Source organism: Ranitomeya imitator, chromosome 3 (assembly GCF_032444005.1).
Source record: "Ranitomeya imitator isolate aRanImi1 chromosome 3, aRanImi1.pri, whole genome shotgun sequence".
Taxonomy (NCBI): domain Eukaryota; kingdom Metazoa; phylum Chordata; class Amphibia; order Anura; family Dendrobatidae; genus Ranitomeya; species Ranitomeya imitator.
This window is the reverse complement of record NC_091284.1, coordinates 311,789,901-311,814,164: the sequence shown is the minus strand read 5'-3', so window position 1 is coordinate 311,814,164 and position 24,264 is coordinate 311,789,901. Positions and strand designations below refer to the sequence as shown.

Here is a 24,264-nt window from a genome sequence, read left to right as displayed (position 1 = left end):
CATTGGGTCATGGAACCTGCAAATCATAACAATAAAATCTGCACTATAGTATTGTGCTCCTTGCCTTCTGAGCTTTGCATTGTGACTGAAAAAATATTTCCCGTTTACATTTATGTGTAAAAAAAATTCCTTTTAGTGGTAAAAATGTCATTTATTCTTTCTTCACCACTCAATGGTATAAAATTATGTGAGGCACATGTGGTGTTAATATGATCACTGCACCCCTAGATGGGTTCATTGGGGAGTGTAGTTTGTAAAATGAGCTCACATACAGGGGGTTTCTGTTGTTCTGGCACCTCAGGGACTCTGCCAATGTGACATGGCACTCTCAAATCATTCCAGCAAAATCTGAACTCCAATATGCACCTCTTCTCTTCTGAGCTTTGAACTGTGCCTTAAACCTTATATTCCCCCACATAAGGGGTATCAGCCTACTCAGGAGAAATTGCACAACACATTTTATGGTGTAATTTCCCCTGTTACCCTTATGAAAATACAACATTTGTGACCAAAATAACATTTCTGTGGGAAAAATGGGATTATTTTATTTTCACGGCTCTACGTTACAAACTTCTGTGAAGCACCTGGGGGTTCAAGGTGCTCAATACACATCTAAATGCATTCCTTGAGGGGTCTAGTTTCCAAAATGGGGTCACTTGTGGGAGATTTCAACTATATAAGTGTAAGGGGATGTAAAGTCTACCCCTTTAAGCTTTCCATGCTGCTATATATATATATATATATATATATATATACTCGAGTATAAGCCGACCCGAGTATAAGCCGACCCCCCTAATTTTGCCACAAAAAACTGGGAAAACTTAATGACTCGAGTATAAGCCTAGGGTGGGAAATGCAGCAGCTACCGGTAAATTTCAAAAGTAAAAATAGATGCCAATAAAAGTAAAATTAATTGAGACATCAGAAGGTTAAGTGTTTTTGAATATCCATATTGAATCAGGAGCCCCATATAATGCACCATAAAGTTTGATGGGCCCCATTAGATGCTCCATATTAAAATATGTCCCATATAATGCTGCATAAAGGTTAATAAGGGCCCCATAAGATGCTCCATAGAGATATTTGCCCTATATAGTGCTGCACAAGCGTTATGGCCCCATAAGATGCTCCGTACAGTCACTTGCCCCATATAATGCTGCACAAGTATGGCCCCATAAGATGCTCTGCACAGCCACTTGCCCCATATAGTGCTGCACAAGTATGGCCCCATAAGATGCTCTGCACAGCCACTTGCCCCATATAGTGCTGCACGAGCGTTATGGCCCCATAAGATGCTCTGCACAGTAACTTGCCCCATATGCTGTGGCTGCCATAAAAAAAAAAAATCACATACTCACCTCTCTTCGCTCAGGACCCCGGCACTGTCACCTGCTCCTCGTGCGGCTCCGTCTTCGGCACTGACGCTCAGCAGAGGGCGCGCACTGACTACGTCACCGCGCCCTCTCACCTGAGCGTCACTGCTGAAGACAGAGTGACACACGGACCGAGGAGCAGGTGACTATCGCGCAGCGCAGCGCTCCCCCTCCCCATATACTTACCTGGTCCTGGAGCTGCGTCCCTGCTTCTTCCCCGGCGCTACATCTTGTTCCTGTATTGAGCGGGCAGCGTCACCGCTCATATACAGTAATGAATATGCGGCTCCACCTCTATGGGGGGTGGAGCCGCATATTCATTACTGTATATGAGCAGTGCCATGTGACCGCTTAATACAGGAAGAAGATGCAGCGCTGGAAGAAGCAGGGACCGCGTCGGGTGCAGGTAAGTATAATTAAACAGCTCCCGTTCCCCCTCCTGTGCCGACCCCCAGGGCTGCCACTAGAAATTTCGGGGCCCCATACTGGCAAAATTTTCGGGGCCCCCTTGAAACTCCGCCCAGGCTCCACCCCAGCCCCGCCTCCAGGCTCCACCCCACGAACTGTCCACAGTCCCACCACTCTCTCTTGGAAAATCTCCACTTCTCACCTATCACACATTGACAGTTCCCATCACCAGATCACACATATAGCCGGCAGCTTTTGTTTTGGCCAAAAGATTTTTTAAGCCGCCACCACAACAAGGTAGACACTTTTGGCCGGGCCCTACTCTACTGTAACCTACTAAATATTTGTTAAAATATGCAATACAATTTAGGTATATTTTTATTTATTTTTCAATTTTTAAAATGACCTATAATACTACATACAAGGAACAAATACCACAACACTATGACCAGATGACATATTACCACCACAGTGATCGAATAATATAAAATACAAGGAACAAATACCGCTACACCATGACCAGACCACATATTACCTCCACATCATGACCAGACCACATATTACCAACAATGACTGAATACTACAATACTGATCAGTAATACAAAAAAAACCCACAATACTATCACCATCAGTGCCATTATGCACAGGAGATCTGTAATTAGTAAGCAGTGTCTGTGTACAGGTAATACAGTGATCACTGGTGACATTACACACAGGAGCTCTGTATATAATGTATAGATAATACAGTGATCACTGGTGACATTGTACACAGGACCTCTGTATATAGTATACAGTGTATAGTGTAAGTGTATAGGTAACACTGACTCACCAGTGACGTCTCTAGGTGAAGTCCTTCATCTTTCATCCAGCACAGACCGCCATCACTTTATCCAGCCAGGACTCGTCTCTGCAGGAAATAAAACAGTTATCTCGAGTTCCGCTTGTAGAACACATTACTTAATTTTCCCAACTTCTACATTACACCACATGAAGAAGGCAACATAGTATCACTCTACACAGTAACAGGACCGCCCCCCCATTTAAAACAGTATACTCAAAAAATAAAATAAATACATCACTGCAATAATAATATCCCTTAATTAGCCCCTATGGTAATATTCGCCATCCTGGCCACCGTGTGTCTCATTTCAGGCTCCAGCCATATGTTCTCTCATCCTGCCCTCATGAGTATTCATTCTACCCCATATGATCTCCCCATCCTGCCCCATCTGTCTCCATCGTATCCATCCTGCCCCATCTGTTTCCAATCCTGCACCATCTCTGTCCAGCACTCTGCCCCATCTCTGTCCAGCACTCTGCCCCATCTCTGTCCAGCACTCTGCCCCATCTCTGTCCAGCACTCTGCCCCATCTCTGTCCAGCACTCTGCCCCATCTCTGTCCAGCACTCTGCCCCATCTCTGTCCAGCACTCTGCCCAGCACTCTGCCCCATCTCTGTCCAGCACTCTGCCCCATCTACTACCCAGCCCTCCACCTCCAAAACCAACTTCTCCACCATTACAGAAGACGGACTCTCCACTCTACTCTCAAGATCGCATCTCACCACCTGTGCACTTGACCCACTCCCATCCCACTTCATCCCAAACCTCACCACAGTCTTCATCCCAACCCTAACCCATCTCTTTAACCTATCACTAACAACTGGCATTTTCCCCTCAAGCTTTAAACATGCCACAATCACACCTATCCTCAAAAAGCCCTCTCTTGACCCATCCTCTGTATCTAGCTATCGCCCTATATCACTTCTCCCCTTTGCCTCAAAACTACTGGAACAACATGTCCATATTGAACTGTCCTCCCATCTATCTTCCTGCTCCTTCTTCGACCGCTTTCAATCAGGCTTCCGGTCACACCACTCCACTGAAACTGCCCTAACTAAGGTCACCAATGACCTATTAACCGCCAAGAGCAAGCGACACTACTCTGTCCTCCTCCTCCTGGACCTGTCCTCTGCCTTTGACACAGTGGACCATTCCCTGCTGCTGCAGACCCTCTCATCCCTTGGCATCACAGAATTGGCCCTATCCTGGATCTCATCATACCTAACTGACCGTACATTCAGCGTCTCCCACTCACACACCACCTCCTCACCTCGCCCCCTATCTGTCGGAGTCCCGCAAGGCTCAGTTCTAGGACCCCTGCTCTTCTCCATCTACACCTTTGGCCTGGGACAGCTCATAGAATCTCACGGCTTTCAGTATCATCTCTATGCTGACGACACACAGATCTACATCTCTGGACCAGATATCACCTTCCTACTAACCAGAATCCCTCAATGTCTGTCTGCTATTTCATCCTTCTTCTCCACTAGATTTCTAAAACTTAACATGGACAAAACAGAATTCATCATCTTTCCCCCATCTCACGCGATCTCCCCAACGAACCTATCCATTACAGTAAACGGCTGCCCACTCTCCCCAGTCCCACAAGCCCGCTGTCTTGGGGTAATCCTTGACACTGATCTCTCCTTTAAACCACATATCCAAACCCTTTCCACTTCCTGCCGCCTCCAACTCAAAAATATTTCACGGATCCGCACATTCCTAAACCAAGAATCTGCAAAAACCCTAGTCCATGCCCTCATCATCTCCCGCCTTGACTACTGTAACCTCCTGCTCTGTGGCCTCCCCTCTAACACTCTTGCACCCCTCCAATCTATTCTAAACTCTGCTGCCCGACTAATCCACCTGTCCCCCCGCTATTCCCCGGCCTCTCCCCTCTGTCAATCCCTGCACTGGCTCCCCATCACCCAGAGACTCCAGTACAAAAGCCTAACCATGACATATAAAGCCATCCACAACCTGTCTCCTCCATACATCTGTGACCTCGTCTCCCGGTACTTTCCTGCATGCAACCTCCGATCCTCACAAGATCTCCTTCTCTACTCCCCTATTATCTCCTCTTCCCACAATCGCATACAAGATTTCTCTCGTGCATCCCCCCTACTCTGGAATGCTCTACCACAACATATCAGACTCTCGCCTACCATCGAAACCTTCAAAAAGAACCTGAAGACCCACCTCTTCCGACAAGCCTACAACCTGCAGTAACCACCGATTGACCAAACCGCTGCACGGCCAGCTCTACCCTCACCTACTGTATCCTCACCCATCCCTTGTAGATTGTGAGCCCTCGCGGGCAGGGTCCTCTCTCCTCCTGTACCAGTTGTGACTTGTATTTTTCAAGATTATTGTACTTGTTTTATTATGTATACCCCTCCTCACATGTAAAGCGCCATGGAATAAATGGCGCTATAATAATAAATAATAATAATAATAATCTCTGTCCAGCACTCTGCCCCATCTCTGTCCAGCACTCTGCCCCATCTCTGTCCAGCACTCTGCCCCATCTCTGTCCAGCACTCTGCCCCATCTCTGTCCAGCACTCTGCCCCATCTCTGTCCAGCACTCTGCCCCGTGTCCAGCTTTCTGCCCCCCATGTGTCCAGCTTTCTGCCCCCCATGTGTCCAGCTTTCTGCCCCCCCCCCCGTGTCCAGCTTTCTGCCCCGCCCCCCCCTGTCCAGCTTTCTGCCCCCCCCCCGTGTCCAGCTTTCTGCCCCCCCCTGTGTCCAGCTTTCTGCCCCCCCGTGTCCAGCTTTCTGCCCCCCCCGTGTCCAGCTTTCTGCCCACCCCGTGTCCAGCTTTCTGCCCACCCCCCCCCGTGTCCAGCTTTACTGCCCCCTCTGTGTCCAGCTTTACTGCCCCCTGTGTCCAGATTTACTGCCCCCTCTGTGTCCAGATTTACTGCCCCCTCTGTGTCCAGCTTTACTGCCCCCTCTGTGTCCAGCTTTACTGCCCCCTGTGTCCAGCTTTACTGCCCCCTCTGTGTCCAGCCTTCTGCCCCCCCTGTGTCCAGCTTTACTGCCCCCCTGTGTCCAGCCTTCTGCCCCCCGTGTCCAGCCTTCTGCCCCCCGTGTCCAGCTTTACTGCCCTTCTGTGTCCAGCGGCCTTCTGCCCCCCCCGTGTCCAGCTTTACCGCCCCCGTGTCCAGCGGCCTTCTGCCCCCTCTGTGTCCAGCTGCCTTCTGCCCCCTCTGTGTCCAGCTGCCTTCTGCCCCCTCTGTGTCCAGCTGCCTTCTGCCCCCTCTGTGTCCAGCTGCCTTCTGCCCCCTCTGTGTCCAGCTGCCTTCTGCCCCCTCTGTGTCCAGCTGCCTTCTGCCCCCTCTGTGTCCAGCTGCCTTCTGCCCCGTGTCCAGCTGCCTTCTGCCCCCCTGTGTCCAGCTGCCTTCTGCCCCCTCTGTGTCCAGCTGCCTTCTGCCCCCCTGTGTCCAGCTGCCTTCTGCCCCCTCTGTGTCCAGCTGCCTTCTGCCCCCCTGTGTCCAGCTGCCTTCTGCCCCCTCTGTGTCCAGCTGCCTTCTGCCCCCCTGTGTCCAGCTTTACTGCCCCCCTGTGTCCAGCTGCCTTCTGCCCCCCTGTGTCCAGCTGCCTTCTGCCCCCCTGTGTCCAGCTGCCTTCTGCCCCCTCTGTGTCCAGCTGCCTTCTGCCCCATCTGTGTCCAGCTGCCTTCTGCCCCCCTGTGTCCAGCTGCCTTCTGCCCCCTCTGTGTCCAGCTGCCTTCTGCCCCCCTGTGTCCAGCTGCCTTCTGCCCCCTCTGTGTCCAGCTGCCTTCTGCCCCCCTGTGTCCAGCTGCCTTCTGCCCCCTCTGTGTCCAGCTGCCTTCTGCCCCCCTGTGTCCAGCTGCCTTCTGCCCCCTCTGTGTCCAGCTGCCTTCTGCCCCCCTGTGTCCAGCTTTACTGCCCCCCTGTGTCCAGCTGCCTTCTGCCCCCGTGTCCAGCTGCCTTATGCCCCCTCTGTGTCCAGCTGCCTTCTGCCCCCCTGTGTCCAGCTGCCTTCTGCCCCCCTGTGTCCAGCGGCCTTCTGCCCCCTCTGTGTCCAGCGGCCTTCTACCCCCCTGTGTCCAGCGGCCTTCTGCCCCCCTGTGTCCAGCGGCCTTCTGCCCCCCTGTGTCCAGCGGCCTTCTGCCCCCTCTGTGTCCAGCGGCCTTCTGCCCCCTCTGTGTCCAGCGGCCTTCTGCCCCCCTGTGTCCAGCTGCCTTCTGCCCCCTCTGTGTCCAGCTGCCTTCTGCCCCCCTGTGTCCAGCTGCCTTCTGCCCCCCTGTGTCCAGCGGCCTTCTGCCCCCTCTGTGTCCAGCGGCCTTCTGCCCCCCTGTGTCCAGCGGCCTTCTGCCCCCCTGTGTCCAGCGGCCTTCTGCCCCCCTGTGTCCAGCGGCCTTCTGCCCCCTCTGTGTCCAGCGGCCTTCTGCCCCCTCTGTGTCCAGCCTTCTGCCCAAACCCCCCCCCCCCCCCCCGATCGCCGCTCTCCGCTCTTAATAGAAAAAAAAAAAAGTTCTACTTACCTGCCGCGCTCCTCTCTCCACGCAGCTGCACTGTGCACTCGCCGGCGACTGACAATGACGTCAGACGCCGGCGACCTGCACGCTGCGGCTGGCGGCTGTTAACTATTGACGTGCGGGCGCGGGCCCGCATGTCAATAGCGTACAGCTGCAGCGCCGGCCGCCGCTAAGGGCCCGGTTCAGCCTGCGGCTGCCGGTAGGGGCCCGGTGAGCAGGTAAGAGGGGGCCCGATGCGGGCCCCCTCTGCTCACCGGGCCCCTTACGCCAGTCACGGCTGTAATGCCCTGATGGCGGCCCTGCCGACCCCCGGGTATGACTCGAGTATGAGCCGAGAGGGGGACTTTCAGCCCAAAAAAATGGGCTGAAAATCTCGGCTTATACTCAAGTATATACGGTATATATATATATATATATATATATATATATATATACAGTACAGACCAAAAGTTTGGACACACCTTCTCATTTAAAGATTTTTCTGTATTTTCATGACTATGAAAATTGTACATTCACACTGAAAGCATCAAAACTATGAATTAACACATGTGGAATTATATACTGAACAAAAAAGTGTGAAACAACTGATATTATGTCTCATATTATAGGTTCTTCAAAGTAGCCACTTTTTGCTTTGTTGACTGCTTTGCACACTCTTGGCATTCTCTTGATGAGCTTCCAGAGGTAGTCACCGGAAATTGTCTTCCAACAATCTTGAAGGAGTTCCCAGAGATGCTTAGCACTTTTTGGCCCTTTTACCTTCACTCAGCGGTCCAGCTCACGCCACACCATCTCATTTGGGTTCAGGTCTGGTGACTGTGGAGGCCAGGTCATCTGGCGTAGCACCCCATCACTCTCCTTCTTAGTCAAATAGCCTAACATCTGCCCTCAGCCATCGGCTTTCAATCTGCTGGTTATGAAAATTACGCTGGAGCACACGCAATTTTTTTAAAACTTTTTTTTTAAAAAAAGAAACAGATATTGCATTTCACGCAGATTCCCACAGCATGTTCCTGGAGCGCCCCCAGACACAGGGCCACGAGTTCTCGGTACCGGGCCTCTCTGGTTCGGTTCTGAGGCTGTCACGGTGGCTAGACCCGGTCCGTGACCCTGCTAAGGGGCGTCCAATAAAAGGGTGATAGGAGTCTGTCAAGGTTCTATGATGCCACCTGTGGTGTTCGGTCAGGGTGACCGACGCTGCTGTGGGGTCTGCTGGGGTGATGGAATGGCAGCTGGATGGTATACCTTCCCACAGGTGAAGTATGTCCCCAGGGCTTCCCAGTAAGGTGGATGGTGATTGTGTGAGGTGCAGTCAATAACGAGGACACAAGGTTGCAGTCTCTTTACCTCTTTACTGAAGACTTCAGGATCCTCAATCCAGAGCACGCTTAACAGGGCTTTCTGAGACCGGCCGGTCCGATGGGCACATCCAGAGTTCCCTTTGCAGGTGGAAATCAGTGCCTACCACTAGTGCCTGTGTCTTGTAGTGCTACCCTGCTGAGCATTCGAAATAGTCCTCACAACTGCTGTTCTCGTTCGTTCGTTCTTTCTAATTCTCTCTCGCTTGTTCCAGATGTTACTAGTTTCTCGTCCCCCAGTATGTTATGGCTAGGACGCACCCGTATGACCGGAAGGCTCGGAGCTCTTCCGGGACCCTATAGATGCCCCTCTCCACGCGTTGCCCCCTATGTCTTTGTAGGAAATTTAAGGTAGACAGCCAACCTATAATTAACTGTCCTGCGGAGTTCGAAGTAAGGCCTAGAGTCAGTTACTCCTGTGGTGTTCCGGCCACCGGCTACGCGCCTCAGTAGGATGTTGCCTCGGTCTCACGGCACGACTCCTACTGGTTCTCCTTTGTGCTTGATCTCGTTTCTCACTGTTCCACAATATCCTTCCCTTCGTGTCTCTCTCTTAGGATACCGCCGCGGGGTGTGCAGGCGCGGTTCCGTATCGTTCTGCTCTGTTCGCTAGGCACCTGCCAAGTTCCCACGCCTGACAGGGACCCCCCTGTGTCTTCTCCCTGCAACACCCCCTGCCACGGGATGTTGCCTGAATCCAACCCAGTCAGCTTCTGACTAACTTCCTATCCAACCCTTAGTTTTACCAGCGTGAGGAGTGGCCCAATAAATAAAGCCTTTTTGTCCCCCTAGTGGCCGGAGTGTGAAGTGTAATGTGTGCTGGTGATACCTGGTCAGTAGAATTCCTTCAGTGCCATCAGACGTACCATCACTCCCCTTAGCGGCAGAGTGTCATACTGCAACGACCAGATCTCTGGGGCGCTGCATTCCCACAGTCAGTAAATGCTGCGGGTTGGACGCCATGACTTACCAAGCAGCGGCTGCTCCGGCACGCTGCTGGTCGGGGGCGAGCTCACTCCTCTTCAGTGCTTCATGCTGTCCTGCCTGCTGCCAAGTTTTAGTGTCCGCGTGCACCCCCGACTCAGCTTAGGTCGCAGGCACGCGTGTCCCCTGCGCTCTATAGAACTGTCATGACCTTACCCGGAAGTGCATCTCCACCAATAGTGGGTATGTGCAGGGTATTTCTCTGCATTTCCTCCAAGTGACTGCCTGATTATCTAGCTTGTTCCTTTAGCTCAGGCCCCTGTTGTACTCCCTCATATAGTGTGTTTACACTGCCTCACCTTGCCTTTCCTACATTGCCTCCTGCCATCCCTGCTCCTGGTGGTCACTGGATCTTGTTTACCCTGCCTGCTGTTGCCATTCCTATTGTGCCTCCTGCCGTCCCAGCTCATGGTGGTACCTAGATCTCATTTACTGTGCCTGCCCTTGCCTTTCCTACTGTTCCTCCCACCTTCCAGGCCCCTGTCGGTCCCTGGACCTCACTCCCTCTCTCCAGCCCTTTTCTTTTCTCATCCTTGGTTCTCCTCCAAACTTGCCTGGTTTCCTATTCCTCAAGTGACTGCCTGATGTGTTCTGAAGTCCCTTATGTCACGTTTCCTTGTCCTCCAGGTCTGTCTCTTGTACTTCTCAGTCCTTCAGTCGCCCTCTCGGTTCCGGCAGTCGTAGCATTTGAATCCTCTGGGCTTGCCCCTGGTGGTCCCAGTATAGGGGTCAGCCCACTAGGACCAGCTCACCCAGGGGAGGCTCGGCATCACGGCCTACAGGGTCCACTCTTGGATAACCTACTCTTTAGCGTAACAAGGGATTTCAAGAAATCCCATGTCCACTATGCATGCACCGCCACCCGCGCCTTCCCTGTGGAGATGGACATGTGTTGCGTCTTTCCTGACTGCAGCATGTCCATTTATTTTGCGGAGATGCTCAGTCTCCACAAGATAAGGTCGCGGTGATTCTGCACAGTTCAATGAACACCTGTCTTCAAAAGTCAGCAAAGCTTTGGACACGTGCTGTGTCCAAAGTGCTGCCGATTACTGACCGTGGGGACATTGCCTAATAACCGTTTCTGTTTTGTTACAGTAGATGTAGGTTAATTATGTTAATGCTCCTACATAGGCTGGTGACTGTGCGTGTATGCCTTTATTTAATTGTGCATGTGTGTGTCTTTATTTAATTGTGAGTGTGTGTCTCTTTAATTGTGTGTGTGTGTCTTTATTTAATATTAATGAGGGTATCTGGCTATAGAGTTTGAACAAGAAAATTACATCACAATTCTTTTTCTTTTTGTTAAATAATACAGTGCCTTGCGAAAGTATTCGACCCCCTGGAACTTTTCAACCTTTTCCCACATAACATGCTTCAAACATAAAGATACCAAATGTAAATTGTTGGTGAAGGATCAACAACAAGTGGAACACAATTGTGAAGCTGAGCGAAATTTATTGGTTATTTAAAATTTTTGTGGAAATTCAAAAACTGAAAAGTGGGGCGTGCAATATTATTCGGCCCGTTTACTTTCAGTGCAGCAAACTCACTCCAGAAGTTCATTGTGGATCTCTGAATGATCCAATGTTGTCCTAAATGCCTAATGATGATAAATAATTTAATCCACCTGTGTGTAATCAAGTCTCCGTATAAATGCACCTGCTCTGTGATAGTCTCAGGGTTCTGTTTGAAGCACAGAGAGCATCATGAAGACCAAGGAACACAACAGGCAGGTCCGTGATACTGTTGTGGAGAAGTTTAAAGCCAGATTTGGATACAAAATGATTTCCAAAACTTGAAACATACCAAGGAGCACTGTGCAAGCAATCATATTGAAGTGGAAGGAGTATCATACCACTGCAAATCTACCAAGACCCTGCCGTCCCTCTAAACTTTCATCTCTAACAAGGAGAAGACTGATCAGAGATGCAGCCAAGAGGCCCATGATCACTCTGGATGAACTGCAGAGATTTACAGCTAAGGTGGGACAGTCTGTCCATAGGACAACAATCAGTCGTACACTGCACAAATCTGGCCTTTATGGAAGAGTGGCAAGAAGAAAGCCATTTCTCAAAGATATCCATAAAAATTGTCGTTTAAAGTTTGCAACAAGCCACCTGGGAGACACACCAAACATGTGGAAGAAGGTGCTCTGGTCAGATGAAACCAAAATCGAACTTTTTGGCAACAATGCCAAACGATATGTTTGATGTAAAGGCAACAAAGCTTCGAATACACCATCCCCACTGTCAAACATGGTGGTGGCAGCATCATGGTTTGGGCCTGCTTTTCTTCAGCAGGGACAGGGAAGATGGTTAAAATTGATGGGAAGATGGATGGAGCCAAATACAGGACCATTCTTGAAGAAACCTGTTGGAGTCTGCAAAAGACCCGAGACTGGGACAGAGATTTGTCTTCCAACAAGACAATGATCCCAAACATAAAGCAAAATCTACAATGGAATGGTTCACAAATAAACATATCCAAGTGTTAGAATGGCCAAGTCAAAGTCCAGACCTCAATCCAATCAAGAATCTGTGGAAAGAGCTGAAAACTGCTGTTCACAAACGATCTCCATCAAAACTCACTGAGCTCGAGCTGTTTGCCAAGAAAGAATGGGCAAGAATTTCAGTCTTTCGATGTACAAAACTGATAGACATATCCCAAGCGACTTGCAGCTGTAATCGCAGCAAAAGGTGGCGCAGCAAAGTATTAAGTTAATAAGTTAAAGGGGCAGAAAAATTTTGCACGCCCCACTTTTCAGTTTTTGAATTTCCACAAAAATTTAAAATAACCAATAAATTTAGTTCCACTTCACAATTGAATTTAAGTTCCATTTCATCTGTTCTGTAAGAATTCTGGCATAAAACTGTATGAAATGTCACAAAAATGTTATGGCTTTTGGCGTTTTATGCAAGTCCCAGATAGAATTGTTTTTTTACTTAAAGTTTGGAATTTTTTTTAACCACTTAGATAAAAAAGTACCTATACATATTTTGTGTCAATACACTCACAATGACCTGGAGAATCATAATGGCAGGTCATTTTTAGCATTTAGTGAATATAATAAAAAATTAAAACAAAAAACAACTGTGGGAGTGCACTTTTTGCAATTTCCCTGCACTTGGAATTTTTTTCCCATTTTCCAGTACACGATATGTTAAAACCAATGGAGTCGTTCAAAAGTACAACTCGTCCCACAATAAACAAGCCCGCACATGGCCATATTGATAAAAAAATAAAAAAGTTATGGCTCTGGGAAGAAGGTGAACAAGAAATGAAACCGCATAAAGAAAATACCTCCGGTCATGAAGGGGTTAAATCAACAAAATTACATGAGGAAACTTTACAATGCGTAAAGAAACTAAATAGTTCTTCATATGCCCTATAATACATGTAAAATTTGATGCATATGTCTTTAGAGAAAAAAATATTTTTTCACATACTCATCCTTGATCACATCTTTTGTAATCTGCTGAAAAAACATTTAACATCAAATGTCATCTTAATATTGCAGAAATCCCACCTAGATCTCCCTCTTCATATGAGCGAATTTCAGGTTCACTTTTGCATCAACAAACTGTGCATAATGTGGACTGCAAGATATGTGGTGACAAAGCTTCAGGCTTCCATTATGGGGTGCATGCATGTGAAGGATGTAAGGTAAGATATACAACTTTCCTAAAAACCTAATTCCATCTCACCCTTTTGCTCTATGCTCATCCACCTGGGGCTCACACATCGGCCTTGCCCTGGCCTCACATCAAGGAAAATAGAAAAAATTGGAGTCCGGCTCAACAGGACTGGATTTTCCTTTTTTTTTTTTTTTTTCAAAAGAAAATATAGTGACTCATGAGTAAGACTGCCTAGTGCTGTCAAAACAAGTTGACTGGGTCATGTTGACCATGTCAATTTTTCTTTTGTATGCACTATATTTAAAAAGGAAAATCCAGTTCTGTTGAGTCGGACTCCAATTTTTTCTATACAACTTTCCTACTCTCAGAGGCGTCTGTAGGAGGCCATGTTCCGATGTGGAGAAAATGTTGCAACCATTTACAAAAAAATAAACTGAAATGGCATTTTCAAATGAATAGCAGGCCCATCATGTTGCAAAATCTCACAACAGATTTTAGCTTGCTCAGCAGCAAAATTCATTGGCAACACAGTAAGTAAATCATTTAGCTGCTGAAACGCATTGCTACAAACTTTTCAATGTGGCTGAAATATGTGTGTATATATATCTAATATATAAAGCTGGTGTGTGTGTGTGTGTGTGTGTGTGTGTGTGTATGTGTGTGTATGTATGTATGTCCGGTATTGGCATCTGCACCGTCGCAGCTACAGCCACAAAATTTTGCACAGTCACACAACTGGACCCCGAGAGCATCATACGCTATGTTGTAAGGCGAAATTTTAACCCCGCGCGTTCCAATTCACCAAACAATTTTGCCCCTATCTACATAATGGGGAAAAAAGTGAAAGGAAAAGTGTTGGAGGTGTCGCAGCTACAGCCACAAAATTTTGCACAGTCACACGTCTGGACCCTGAGAGCGTCATAGGCTATGTTGTAAGGCGAAATTTTAACCCCGCGCGTTCCAATTCACCAAACAATTTTGCCCCTATCTACATAATGGGGAAAAAAGTGAAAGGAAAAGTGTTGGAGGTGTCGAAGCTACAGCCACAAAATTTTGCACAGTCACACGTCTGGACCCTGAGAGCGTCATAGGCTGTGTTGTAAGGCGAAATTTTAACCCCGCGCGTTCCAATTCACCAAACAATTTTGCCCTTATCTACAGTACATAATGGGGAAAAAGTGAAAGGAAAAGTGTTGGAGACAAATTGACAACTGCCAGATGTGAACAAGGGGGACTTAAAGAATGAGAGCGATGGCGCCAAAGAGTATATACCGTACAGTTGCTAAGGTGGGGCCCCGACATGGGTTACTCACCACACACGGGGATATCAACACACAAAATGCGCCACACACTACCATGTGCTTGAACACATATTACCCTCAGCACACATTTCACCACAAATACACCAACCTCGCCACATAAAAGTTGAAACACAAAAGTCGCCACTCAAAATTCGCCACGCGCAGAAATCGCATGCAAAAACTAGGCTCTTGCAAAACTCGCCACAAGTGCAAAACTCACCTCATGGAAAACTCGCCACACGCAAAACTTGCACACGTGGAAAAATTGCCACATGCACAAAAGTTGCAACACATGCAAAAGTTGCCTCACACAAAACTTTGCACATACTCAAAAGGCACCACACATAAAACTCGCCACGTGCAAAACTCGCCATGCGCAAAACTTGCTCCACACAACTTGCTACACTAACCTGTCACATGCAACTCGACACACAAAAAGTTGCTACACGCATGTTGCCACACAACTCATCTCACAAAAGTCGCTACATGCATGTCGCCACACGCAACTCAACACACACAACTTGACAAACGAAACTCGCCCTAAAACACACACAAGTCTGGTATTATCCTTCAAAAATAAAAATCTGATTAATAAGCAGACAAACTACAACAAATGTACCATATAGGAAATACGGCAGCTGTCAGTCACATGACCTGTCTATTATGTGTATGTGTGAGCTAATATATACTGCCAGGGGGAGGGCTTCCTGTTGGCTGGGGATTTATCAGGCTGCCAATTTAGCTTACAAATACTGAGGTAAAAATACTGAGCAAATAACGTCTGAATGAGGTCTAATACAGGAGGAGATGACACACAGGTATATACTATATACAGGGGAGATGACACACAGATATATACTATATACAGGAGAGATGACACACAGGTATATACTATATAGAGGAGGAGATGACATACAGGTACATATATATACAGGAGGAGATGACATACAGGTATATGCTATATATAGAAGATGACATGCAGGTATATACTATATAAAGGAGGAGATGACACACAGATATATACTATATACAGGAGGAGATGACATACAGGTATATGCTATATATAGAAGATGACATGCAGGTATATACTATATACAGGAGGAGATGACACACAGATATATACTATATACAGGGGAGATGACACACAGGTATATACTATATACAGGAGGAGATGACATACAGGTATATGCTATATATAGAAGATGACATGCAGGTATATACTATATACAGGAGGAGATGACACACAGATATATACTATATAAAGGGGAGATGACACACAGGTATATACTATATACAGGAGGAGATGACATACAGGTATATACTATATATAATAGGAGATGACATTCAGGTATATACTATATATAGGGGAGATGACACACAGCAGGTATATACTATATACAGGGGAGATGACATACAGGTATATACTATATACAGGAGATGACATACAGATGTATACTATATATAAGGGAGATAACAAACATGTATATACTGAGGTAATGAGGTGAAAATGAGAGGTGTGAGGTGAAAATGAAAAGGTGTGAGTGCAAAATGAGAGGAGTGAGGAAAAATAGTGGAGTGATCAGAAAATGACAGATGTGAGGTTGAAATGACAAGTGTTAGGGGGGAATGAGAGGAGTGAGGGAGAAAATGAGAGGTGTGAGGGAGAAAATGAGAGATGTGAGGGGGAAAATTAAAGATGTGATTGGGAAAATGAGAGGTGTGATGGGAAAATAAGAGAAGTGACGTGCTATAACTAACCACAGATATTTACTATGCCCAGGCAACGCCGGGCTCTTCAGCTAGTCTACTATATAAAGCTGAATGTTTGTATGTGTGTGTGTGTGTATGTGTGTATGTCCGGGATTGGCATCTGCACCGTCGCAGCTACAGCCACAAAATTTTGCACAGTCACACGTCTGGACCCCGAGAGCGTCATAGGCTATGTTGTGAGGCGAAATTTTAACCCCACGCGTTCCAATTCACCAAACAATTTTGCCCCTATCTACATAATGGGGAAAAAAGTGGAAGGAAAAGTGTTGGAGGCGTCGCAGCTACAGAAACAAAATTTTGCACAGTCACACATCTGGACCCTGAGAGCGTCATAGCCTACGTTGTGAGGTGAAATTTTAATCCCGCGCTTTCCAATTCACCAAACAATTTTGCCCCTATCTACATAATGGGGAAAAAGTGAAAGGAAAAGTGTTGGAGGCAAATTGACAGCTGCCAGATGTGAACAAGGGGGACTTAAAGAGTGAGGCTGCCGTCACACTAGCAGTATTTGGTCAGTATTTTACATCAGTATTTGTAAGCCAAAACCAGGAGTGGGTGATAAATGCAGAAATGGTGCATATGTTCCTATTATACTTTTCCTCTAATTGTTTCACTCCTGGTTTTGGCTTACAAATACTGATGTAAAATACTGACCAAATACTGCTAGTGTGACGGCAGCCTGAGAGCGATGGCGCCAAAGAGTATATACCTTACAGTTGCTAAGGTGGGGCCCCGACATGGGATACTCACCACACACGGGGATATGAACACACACACAAAATGCGCCACACACTACCACGTGCTTGAACACATATACCACCCTCAGCACACATTTCACCACACATACACCAACCTCGCCACATAAAAGTCGAAACACAAAAGTCGCCGCTCAAAACTCGCCACGTGCAAAACTCACCACATGCAAAACTAGGCTCACGCAAAACTCACCACACGTGCAAAACTCACCTCATGGAAAACTCGCCACATGCAAAACTTGCCACACGTGGAAAACTCACCTCATGGAAAACTCGCCACACACAAAACTTGCACACGCGGAAAAATTGCCACATGCACAAAAGTTGCAACACATGCAAAAGTTGCCTCACACAAAACTTGCACATACTCAAAACGCACCACACATAAAACTCGCCACGCGCAAAACTCGCCAATGCGCAAAACTTGCTGCACACAACTTGCTACACTAACCTGTCAAATGCAACTCGACATGCAAAAAGATGCTACACGCATGTCGCCACACAAAACACATCTCACAAAAGTCGCTACATGCATGTAGTCACATGCAACTCAACACACACTACTTGACACATTAAACTCGCCCTAAAACACACACAAGTCTGGTATTATCCTTCAAAAACAAAAAATCTGATTAATAAGCAGACAAACTACAAGAGCAACAAATGTACCATATAGGAAATACGGCAGCTGTCAGTCACATGACCTGTCTCTTATGTGTATGTGTGAGCTAATATATACTGCCAGGGGGAGGGCTTCCTGTTGGCTGGGGATTTATCAGGCTGCCAATTTAGCTTACAAATACTGAGGTAAAAATACTGACCAAATAACGTGTGAACGCGGTCTAATGCAGGAGGAGATGGCATACAGATATATACTATATACAGGGGAGATGACACACAGATAAATACTATATACAGGAGAGATGACACACAGGTATATACTATATACAGGAGGAGATGACACACACATATATACTATATACAAGGGCGATGACACACTGGTATATACTCTATACAGGGGAGATGACATACAGGTACATACTACCTGAAAGGTGGCAGATGAGGTTTAACAATGATAAATGTAAGGTTATACACATGGGAAGAAGGAATCAATATCACCATTACACACTGAATGGGAAACCACTGGGTAAATCTGACAGGGAGAAGGACTTGGGGATCCTAGTTAATGATAAACTTACCTGGAGCAGCCAGTGCCAGGCAGCAGCTGCCAAGGCAAACAGGATCATGGGGTGCATTAAAAGAGGTCTGGATACACATGATGAGAGCATTATACTGCCTCTGTACAAATCCCTAGTTAGACCGCACATGGAGTACTGTGTCCAGTTTTGGGCACCGGTGCTCAGGAAGGATATAATGGAACTAGAGAGAGTACAAAGGAGTGCAACAAAATTAATAAAGGGGATGGGAGAACTACAATACCCAGATAGATTAGCGAAATTAGGATTATTTAGTCTAGAAAAAAGACGACTGAGGGGCGATGTAATAACCATGTATAAGTATATAAGGGGACAATACAAATATCTCGCTGAGGATCTGTTTATACCAAGGAAAGTGACGGGCACAAGGGGGCATTCTTTGCGTCTGGAGGAGAGAAGGTTTTTCCACCAACATAGAAGAGGATTCTTTACTGTTAGGGCAGTGAGAATCTGGAATTGCTTGCCTGAGGAGGTGGTGATGGCGAACTCAGTCGAGGGGTTCAAGAGAGGCCTGGATGTCTTCCTGGAGCAGAACAATATTGTATCATACAATTATTAGGTTCTGTAGAAGGACGTAGATCTGGGGATTTATTATGATGGAATATAGGCTGAACTGGATGGACAAATGTCTTTTTTCGGCCTTACTAACTATGTTACTATGTTGCTATGTTACTATATACAGGGGAGATGACACACATGTATATACTATATACAGGGGAGATGACACACAGGTATATACTATATACAGAAGGAGATGACACACAGGTATATACTATATACAGGAGAAGATGACATACAGGTATATACTATATACAGGAGGAGATGCCATATAGGTACATACTATATACAGGAGGAGATGACACACATATATATACTATATACAGGAGGAGATGACACACAGGTATATACTATATACAGGGGAGATGACACACGTATATACTGTATACATGTTGTGAATTCCGCTCTTGGGCTCCCTCCGGTGGTTGTAAGTAGCATTTTTGTGAGTTCTGCTCTTGGGCTCCCTCCTGTGGTTTTGAGTGGTATGGCTGCTTCTTGGATTTAGTTTCTGCAGCTGTTTTCACTGATCGTCTTTCTGGCTCTGCTATATTAGTCTGGCCTTATCCCTCATTCAATGCCAGTTGTCAATTGTTCCAGCCTGGAATTATTGCTCTTTGGATTTTCCTGACTCTCTGACCAGTTCAGCAAAGCTAAGTCCTTGCTTGTTCTTTTGCAGTTCACTTGTTGTGGACTTTGTTGTTCAGCACTTTCTATGTTTTGCTCATTTGTCCAGCTTATCAGTATGGATCTATTCAGCTAAGCTGGAAGCTCTGGGCAGCAGAGTTTGCCCTCCACACCTTTAGTCAGGTGTGGAGATTTTTGCATTTCTCTGCGGTGGACTTTTTCTAGTTTTTTTACTGACCGCACAGCGTTCTGTCCTGTACTATTTCTATCTAGCTAGAAGTGGCCTCCTGTGCTAAATCTTGTTTCATACTACGTATGTCATTTCCTTCTCCTCTCACAGTCATTATTTGTGGGGGGCTAAACTATCCTTTGGGGATTTTCTCTGAGGCAAGATAGTTTTCCTGCTTCTATCTTTAGGGGTAGTTAGCTCTTGGGCTGTGACGAGATGCCTAGGGAGAGTTAGGAGCATTCCACGGCTACTTTTAGTGTTGCGTTGAGCTTAGGGACTGCGGTCAGTATAGTTACCACCTGCTCAGAGCTAGTCGCATGTCGCTCCTTAATCACCAGACCATAACAGTACAACTGGCCAAAAATAAGCTGAATGCATCTCAAAAGAAGGAAAAGAAAAAGATTTCTGAGCCATTTTTTTTTCTTTAGTTTGTTTTGTCTTTTTCCTTCCTCTTGATCTCTGTATGATTCGGGATTTGGATGCAGGCATGGATGTTCAGGGGTTGTTTTCTCATGTGGATCAGCTTGCTGCAAGAGTACAGAGTATTCAAGATTATGTTGTTCAGACTCTGGCCTTAGAGCCTAGAATTCCTACTCCGGATTTGTTTTACGGGGATAGATCTAAGTTTTTGAACTTTAAAAATAACTGCAAATTGTTTTTTGCCCTGAAACCCCGTTCTTCGGGTGACCCCATTCAGCAAGTAAAGATAGTTATTTCTCTGCTGCGTGGCGACCCTCAGGACTGGGCATTCTCTCTTGAGTCAGGGGATCCGGCATTGCTCAATATAGATGCATTCTTTCAATCGCTCGGATTATTGTATGACGAACCTAACTCTGTAGAGCATGCTGAGAAAACACTATTGACCCTGTGTCAGGGTCAGGAAGCGGCAGAATTATACTGCCAGAAATTTAGAAAATGGTCTGTGCTCACTAAATGGAATGAGGACGCTCTCAGCAATTTTCAGAAAGGGTCTTTCTGAAGCCCTTAAAGACGTTATGGTGGGGTTTCCCACGCCTGTAGGTTTGAGCAAATCTATGTCTCTGGCCTTTCAGATTGATCGGCGCCTGCGCGAACGCAAAGTGGTGCACCATATGGCAGTGTCCTCAGAGCAGAGTCCTGAGGCCATGCAATGTGATAGGATTTTGACTAGAGCGGAACATAGGGGATACAGACGTCAGAATGGGCTGTGTTTTTACTGTGGTGATTCTGCTCATGCTATTTCTGATTGCCCTAAGCGTATTAAGAGGGTCGCTAGGCCTGTTACCATTAGTACTGTGCAGCCTAAGTTTCTCCTGTCTGTGACCCTGATTTGCTCATTGTCATCTTTTTCCGTCATGGCATTTGTGGATTCAGGCGCTGCTCTGAACTTAATGGAATTCGCTAGGCGCTGTGGTTTTTCTTTGCAGCCTTTGCAGAGTCCCATACCCTTGAGGGGTATTGATGCTACACCATTGGCCAAGAATAAACCTCAGTATTGGACTCAGCTGACTATGTGCATGGCTCCTGCACATCAGGAAGATTGCCGTTTTCTGGTGTTGCATAATTTACATGATGTTGTTGTACTGGGTTTTCCATGGTTACAAGTACACAATCCAGTGCTGGATTGGAAATCACTGTCTGTGACTAGTTGGGGTTGTCAAGGGGTACATAGTGACGTTCCTTTGATGTCAATTTCCTCTTCCCCCTCTTCTGATGTTCCTGAATTTTTGTCAGATTTCCAGGATGTATTCGATGAGCCCAAGTCCAGTTCCCTTCCTCCACATAGGGATTGTGATTGTGCTATTGACTTGATTCCTGGCTGTAAGTTCCCTAAGGGCCGACTTTTCAATCTGTCTGTGCCAGAGCATGCCGCCATGCGGAGCTATGTTAAGGAGTCTTTAGAGAAGGGGCATATTCGGCCGTCTTCGTCACCATTGGGAGCGGGATTCTTTTTTGTTGCCAAGAAGGATGGCTCCTTAAGACACTGTATTGATTATCGCCTTCTTAATAAGATCACGGTCAAATTCCAATACCCTTTACCTTTGCTCTCTGATTTGTTTGCTAGGATTAAGGGGGCTAGTTGGTTTAACAAGATTGACCTTCGAGGGGCATATAATCTTGTTCGTATTAAACAGGGTGACGAATGGAAAACTGCATTTAATATGCCTGAAGGCCATTTTGAATACCTGGTGATGCCTTTCGGGCTTTCTAATGCTCCTTCTGTATTTCAGTCCTTTATGCATGATATTTTCTGCAATTATCTTGACAAATTCTTGATTGTGTATTTGGATGATATTTTGATTTTTTCCAATGATTGGGAGTCTCATGTGAAGCAGGTCAGGATGGTATTCCAGATCCTTCGTGATAATGCTCTATTTGTGAAGGGGTCTAAGTGCCTGTTTGGAGTTCAGAAGGTCTCTTTTTTGGGGTTTATTTTTTTCTCCTTCGTCTATAGAAATGGATCCTGTTAAGGTCCAAGCCATTCATGACTGGATTCAACCCACATCTGTGAAGAGCCTTCAGAAATTTTGGGACTTTGCTAATTTTTATCGCCGTTTCATTGCCAACTTCTATAGTGTGGTTAAACCCCTCACCGATTTGACGAAGAAAGGCGCTGATGTGACTAATTGGTCCTCTGAGGCTGTTGAGGCCTTTCAGGAGCTTAAACGCCGATTTACTTCTGCCCCTGTCTTGCGTCAGCCGGATGTTTCTCTTCCCTTTCAGGTTGAGGTTGACGCTTCTGAGATTGGGGCAGGGGCCGTTTTGTCACAGAGGAATTCTGATGGTTCCTTGATGAAGCCATGTGCCTTCTTTTCCCGAAAGTTTTCGCCTGCGGAACGCAATTATGATGTCGGCAATCGGGAGTTGTTGGCTGTGAAGTGGGCATTTGAGGAGTGGAGACATTGGCTTGAGGGAGCCAAGCACCGCATTGTAGTCTTGACCGATCACAAGAATCTGATTTACCTTGAGTCGGCCAAGCGGCTGAACCCTAGACAGGCTCGTTGGTCCCTGTTTTTCTCTCGTTTTGATTTTGTGGTCTCAGATCTTCCAGGATCTAAGAATGTTAAAGCAGATGCCCTCTCTAGGAGTTTTTTGCCGGATTCTCTTGGAGTCCTTGAGCCCGTTGGCATTCTTAGGGAAGGGGTGATTCTGTCTGCCATCTCCCCTGATTTGCGGCGGGCGCTTCGGGAGTTTCAGGCTGATAAACCTGACCGCTGTCCTGTGGGGAAGCTGTTTGTTCCTGATAGATGGACAAGTAAGGTAATTTCTGAGGTCCATTGTTCTGTGTTGGCCGGTCATCCTGGGATTTTTGGTACCAGAGATTTGGTTGCTAGGTCCTTTTGGTGGCCTTCCTTGTCGCGGGATGTGCGTTCTTTTGTGCAGTCCTGTGGGACTTGTGCCCGGGCTAAGCCTTGCTGTTCCCGCGCTAGTGGGTTGCTTTTGCCTTTGCCCGTCCCGGAGAGGCCTTGGACGCATATTTCCATGGATTTTATTTCGGATCTTCCTGTGTCCCAGAGGATGTCTGTTATCTGGGTGGTTTGTGACCGGTTCTCTAAAATGGTCCACTTGGTACCTTTGCCTAAATTGCCTTCCTCCTCTGATTTGGTTCCATTGTTTTTCCAACATGTGGTTCGTTTGCATGGCATTCCGGAGAATATTGTGTCTGACAGAGGTTCCCAGTTTGTTTCCAGGTTTTGGCGGGCCTTTTGTGCTAGGATGGGTATAGTTTTGTCTTTTTCTTCGGCGTTCCATCCTCAGACAAATGGTCAAACTGAGCGAACTAATCAAACCTTGGAGACCTATTTGAGATGTTTTGTGTCTGCTGATCAGGATGATTGGGTGACTTTCTTGACGTTGGCCGAGTTTGCCCTTAATAATCGGGCTAGTTTGGCTACTTTGGTTTCGACTTTCTTTTGTAATTTTGGTTTCCATCCTCGTTTTTCTTCAGGGCAGGTTGAGCCTTCTGATTGTCCTGGTGTAAATTCTGTGATGGACAGGTTACAGCAGATTTGGACTCGTGGTAGACAATTTGACGTCCCAGGAAAAGGCTCAGCGTTTTGCTAACCGCCGTCGGTGTGTTGGTCCTCGGCTTTGTGTGGGGGATTTGGTTTGGTTGTCCTCTCGTCATGTTCCTATGAAGGTTTCTTCCCCTAAGTTCAAGCCTCGGTTTATTGGTCCTTATAAGATTTCTGAGATTATCAATCCTGTGTCTTTTCGTTTGGCCCTTCCAGCCTCTTTTGCCATCCACAATGTTTTTCATAGATCTTTGTTGTGGAGAAATGTGGTGCCCGTTGTTCCTTCTGTTGATCCTCCTGCCCCGGTGTTGGTTGAGGGAGAGTTGGAATATGTGGTTGAGAAAATTTTGGATTCTCGTTTTTCGAGGCGGAAGCTTCAGTATCTTGTCAAGTGGAAGGGTTATGGCCAGGAGGATAATTGTTGTGAATTCTGTGGTCAAGCTCCCTCCTGTGGTCATGAGTGGTACTTCGGCTGGTTCTGTCTATGAGCTTCCTCTGGTGGATGTGAGTGGGGCTGCGGCTTCTGAGTTTCCTTCCTCAGGTGACGAGGTTAAGTCGTTAGGTGCTGCTCTATTTAACTCCACCTAGTTCTTTGTTCCTGGCCTCCAGTCAATGTTCCAGTATTGGCCTTGCTTTCTCCTGGATCGTTCTTGTGGCCTGTCTGCCCTGCATAAGCTAAGTTCTGCTTGTGTTACTTTTGTTTGCTATTT

The 24,264-nt window shown here is 46.7% G+C and overlaps 1 protein-coding gene across 5 annotated transcripts in view; it reads left to right on the top strand.

The window, feature by feature from the left end:
* Positions 1–24,264, top strand: part of PPARD (peroxisome proliferator activated receptor delta) — a 154,616-nt gene that overhangs the window by 19,633 nt on the left and 110,719 nt on the right. For 2 of the 5 annotated variants that reach the window (XM_069756603.1, XM_069756601.1), the window contains exon 2: positions 12,988–13,133. The exons of 2 other annotated variants lie outside the window; for them this stretch is intronic. In XM_069756603.1, coding sequence (XP_069612704.1) covers positions 12,988–13,133 — 146 coding nt within the window. Of the gene's footprint in view, positions 1–12,987; positions 13,134–24,264 lie in introns of those variants that run through there. One more of the 5 variants, XM_069756602.1, reaches the window with a different exon arrangement.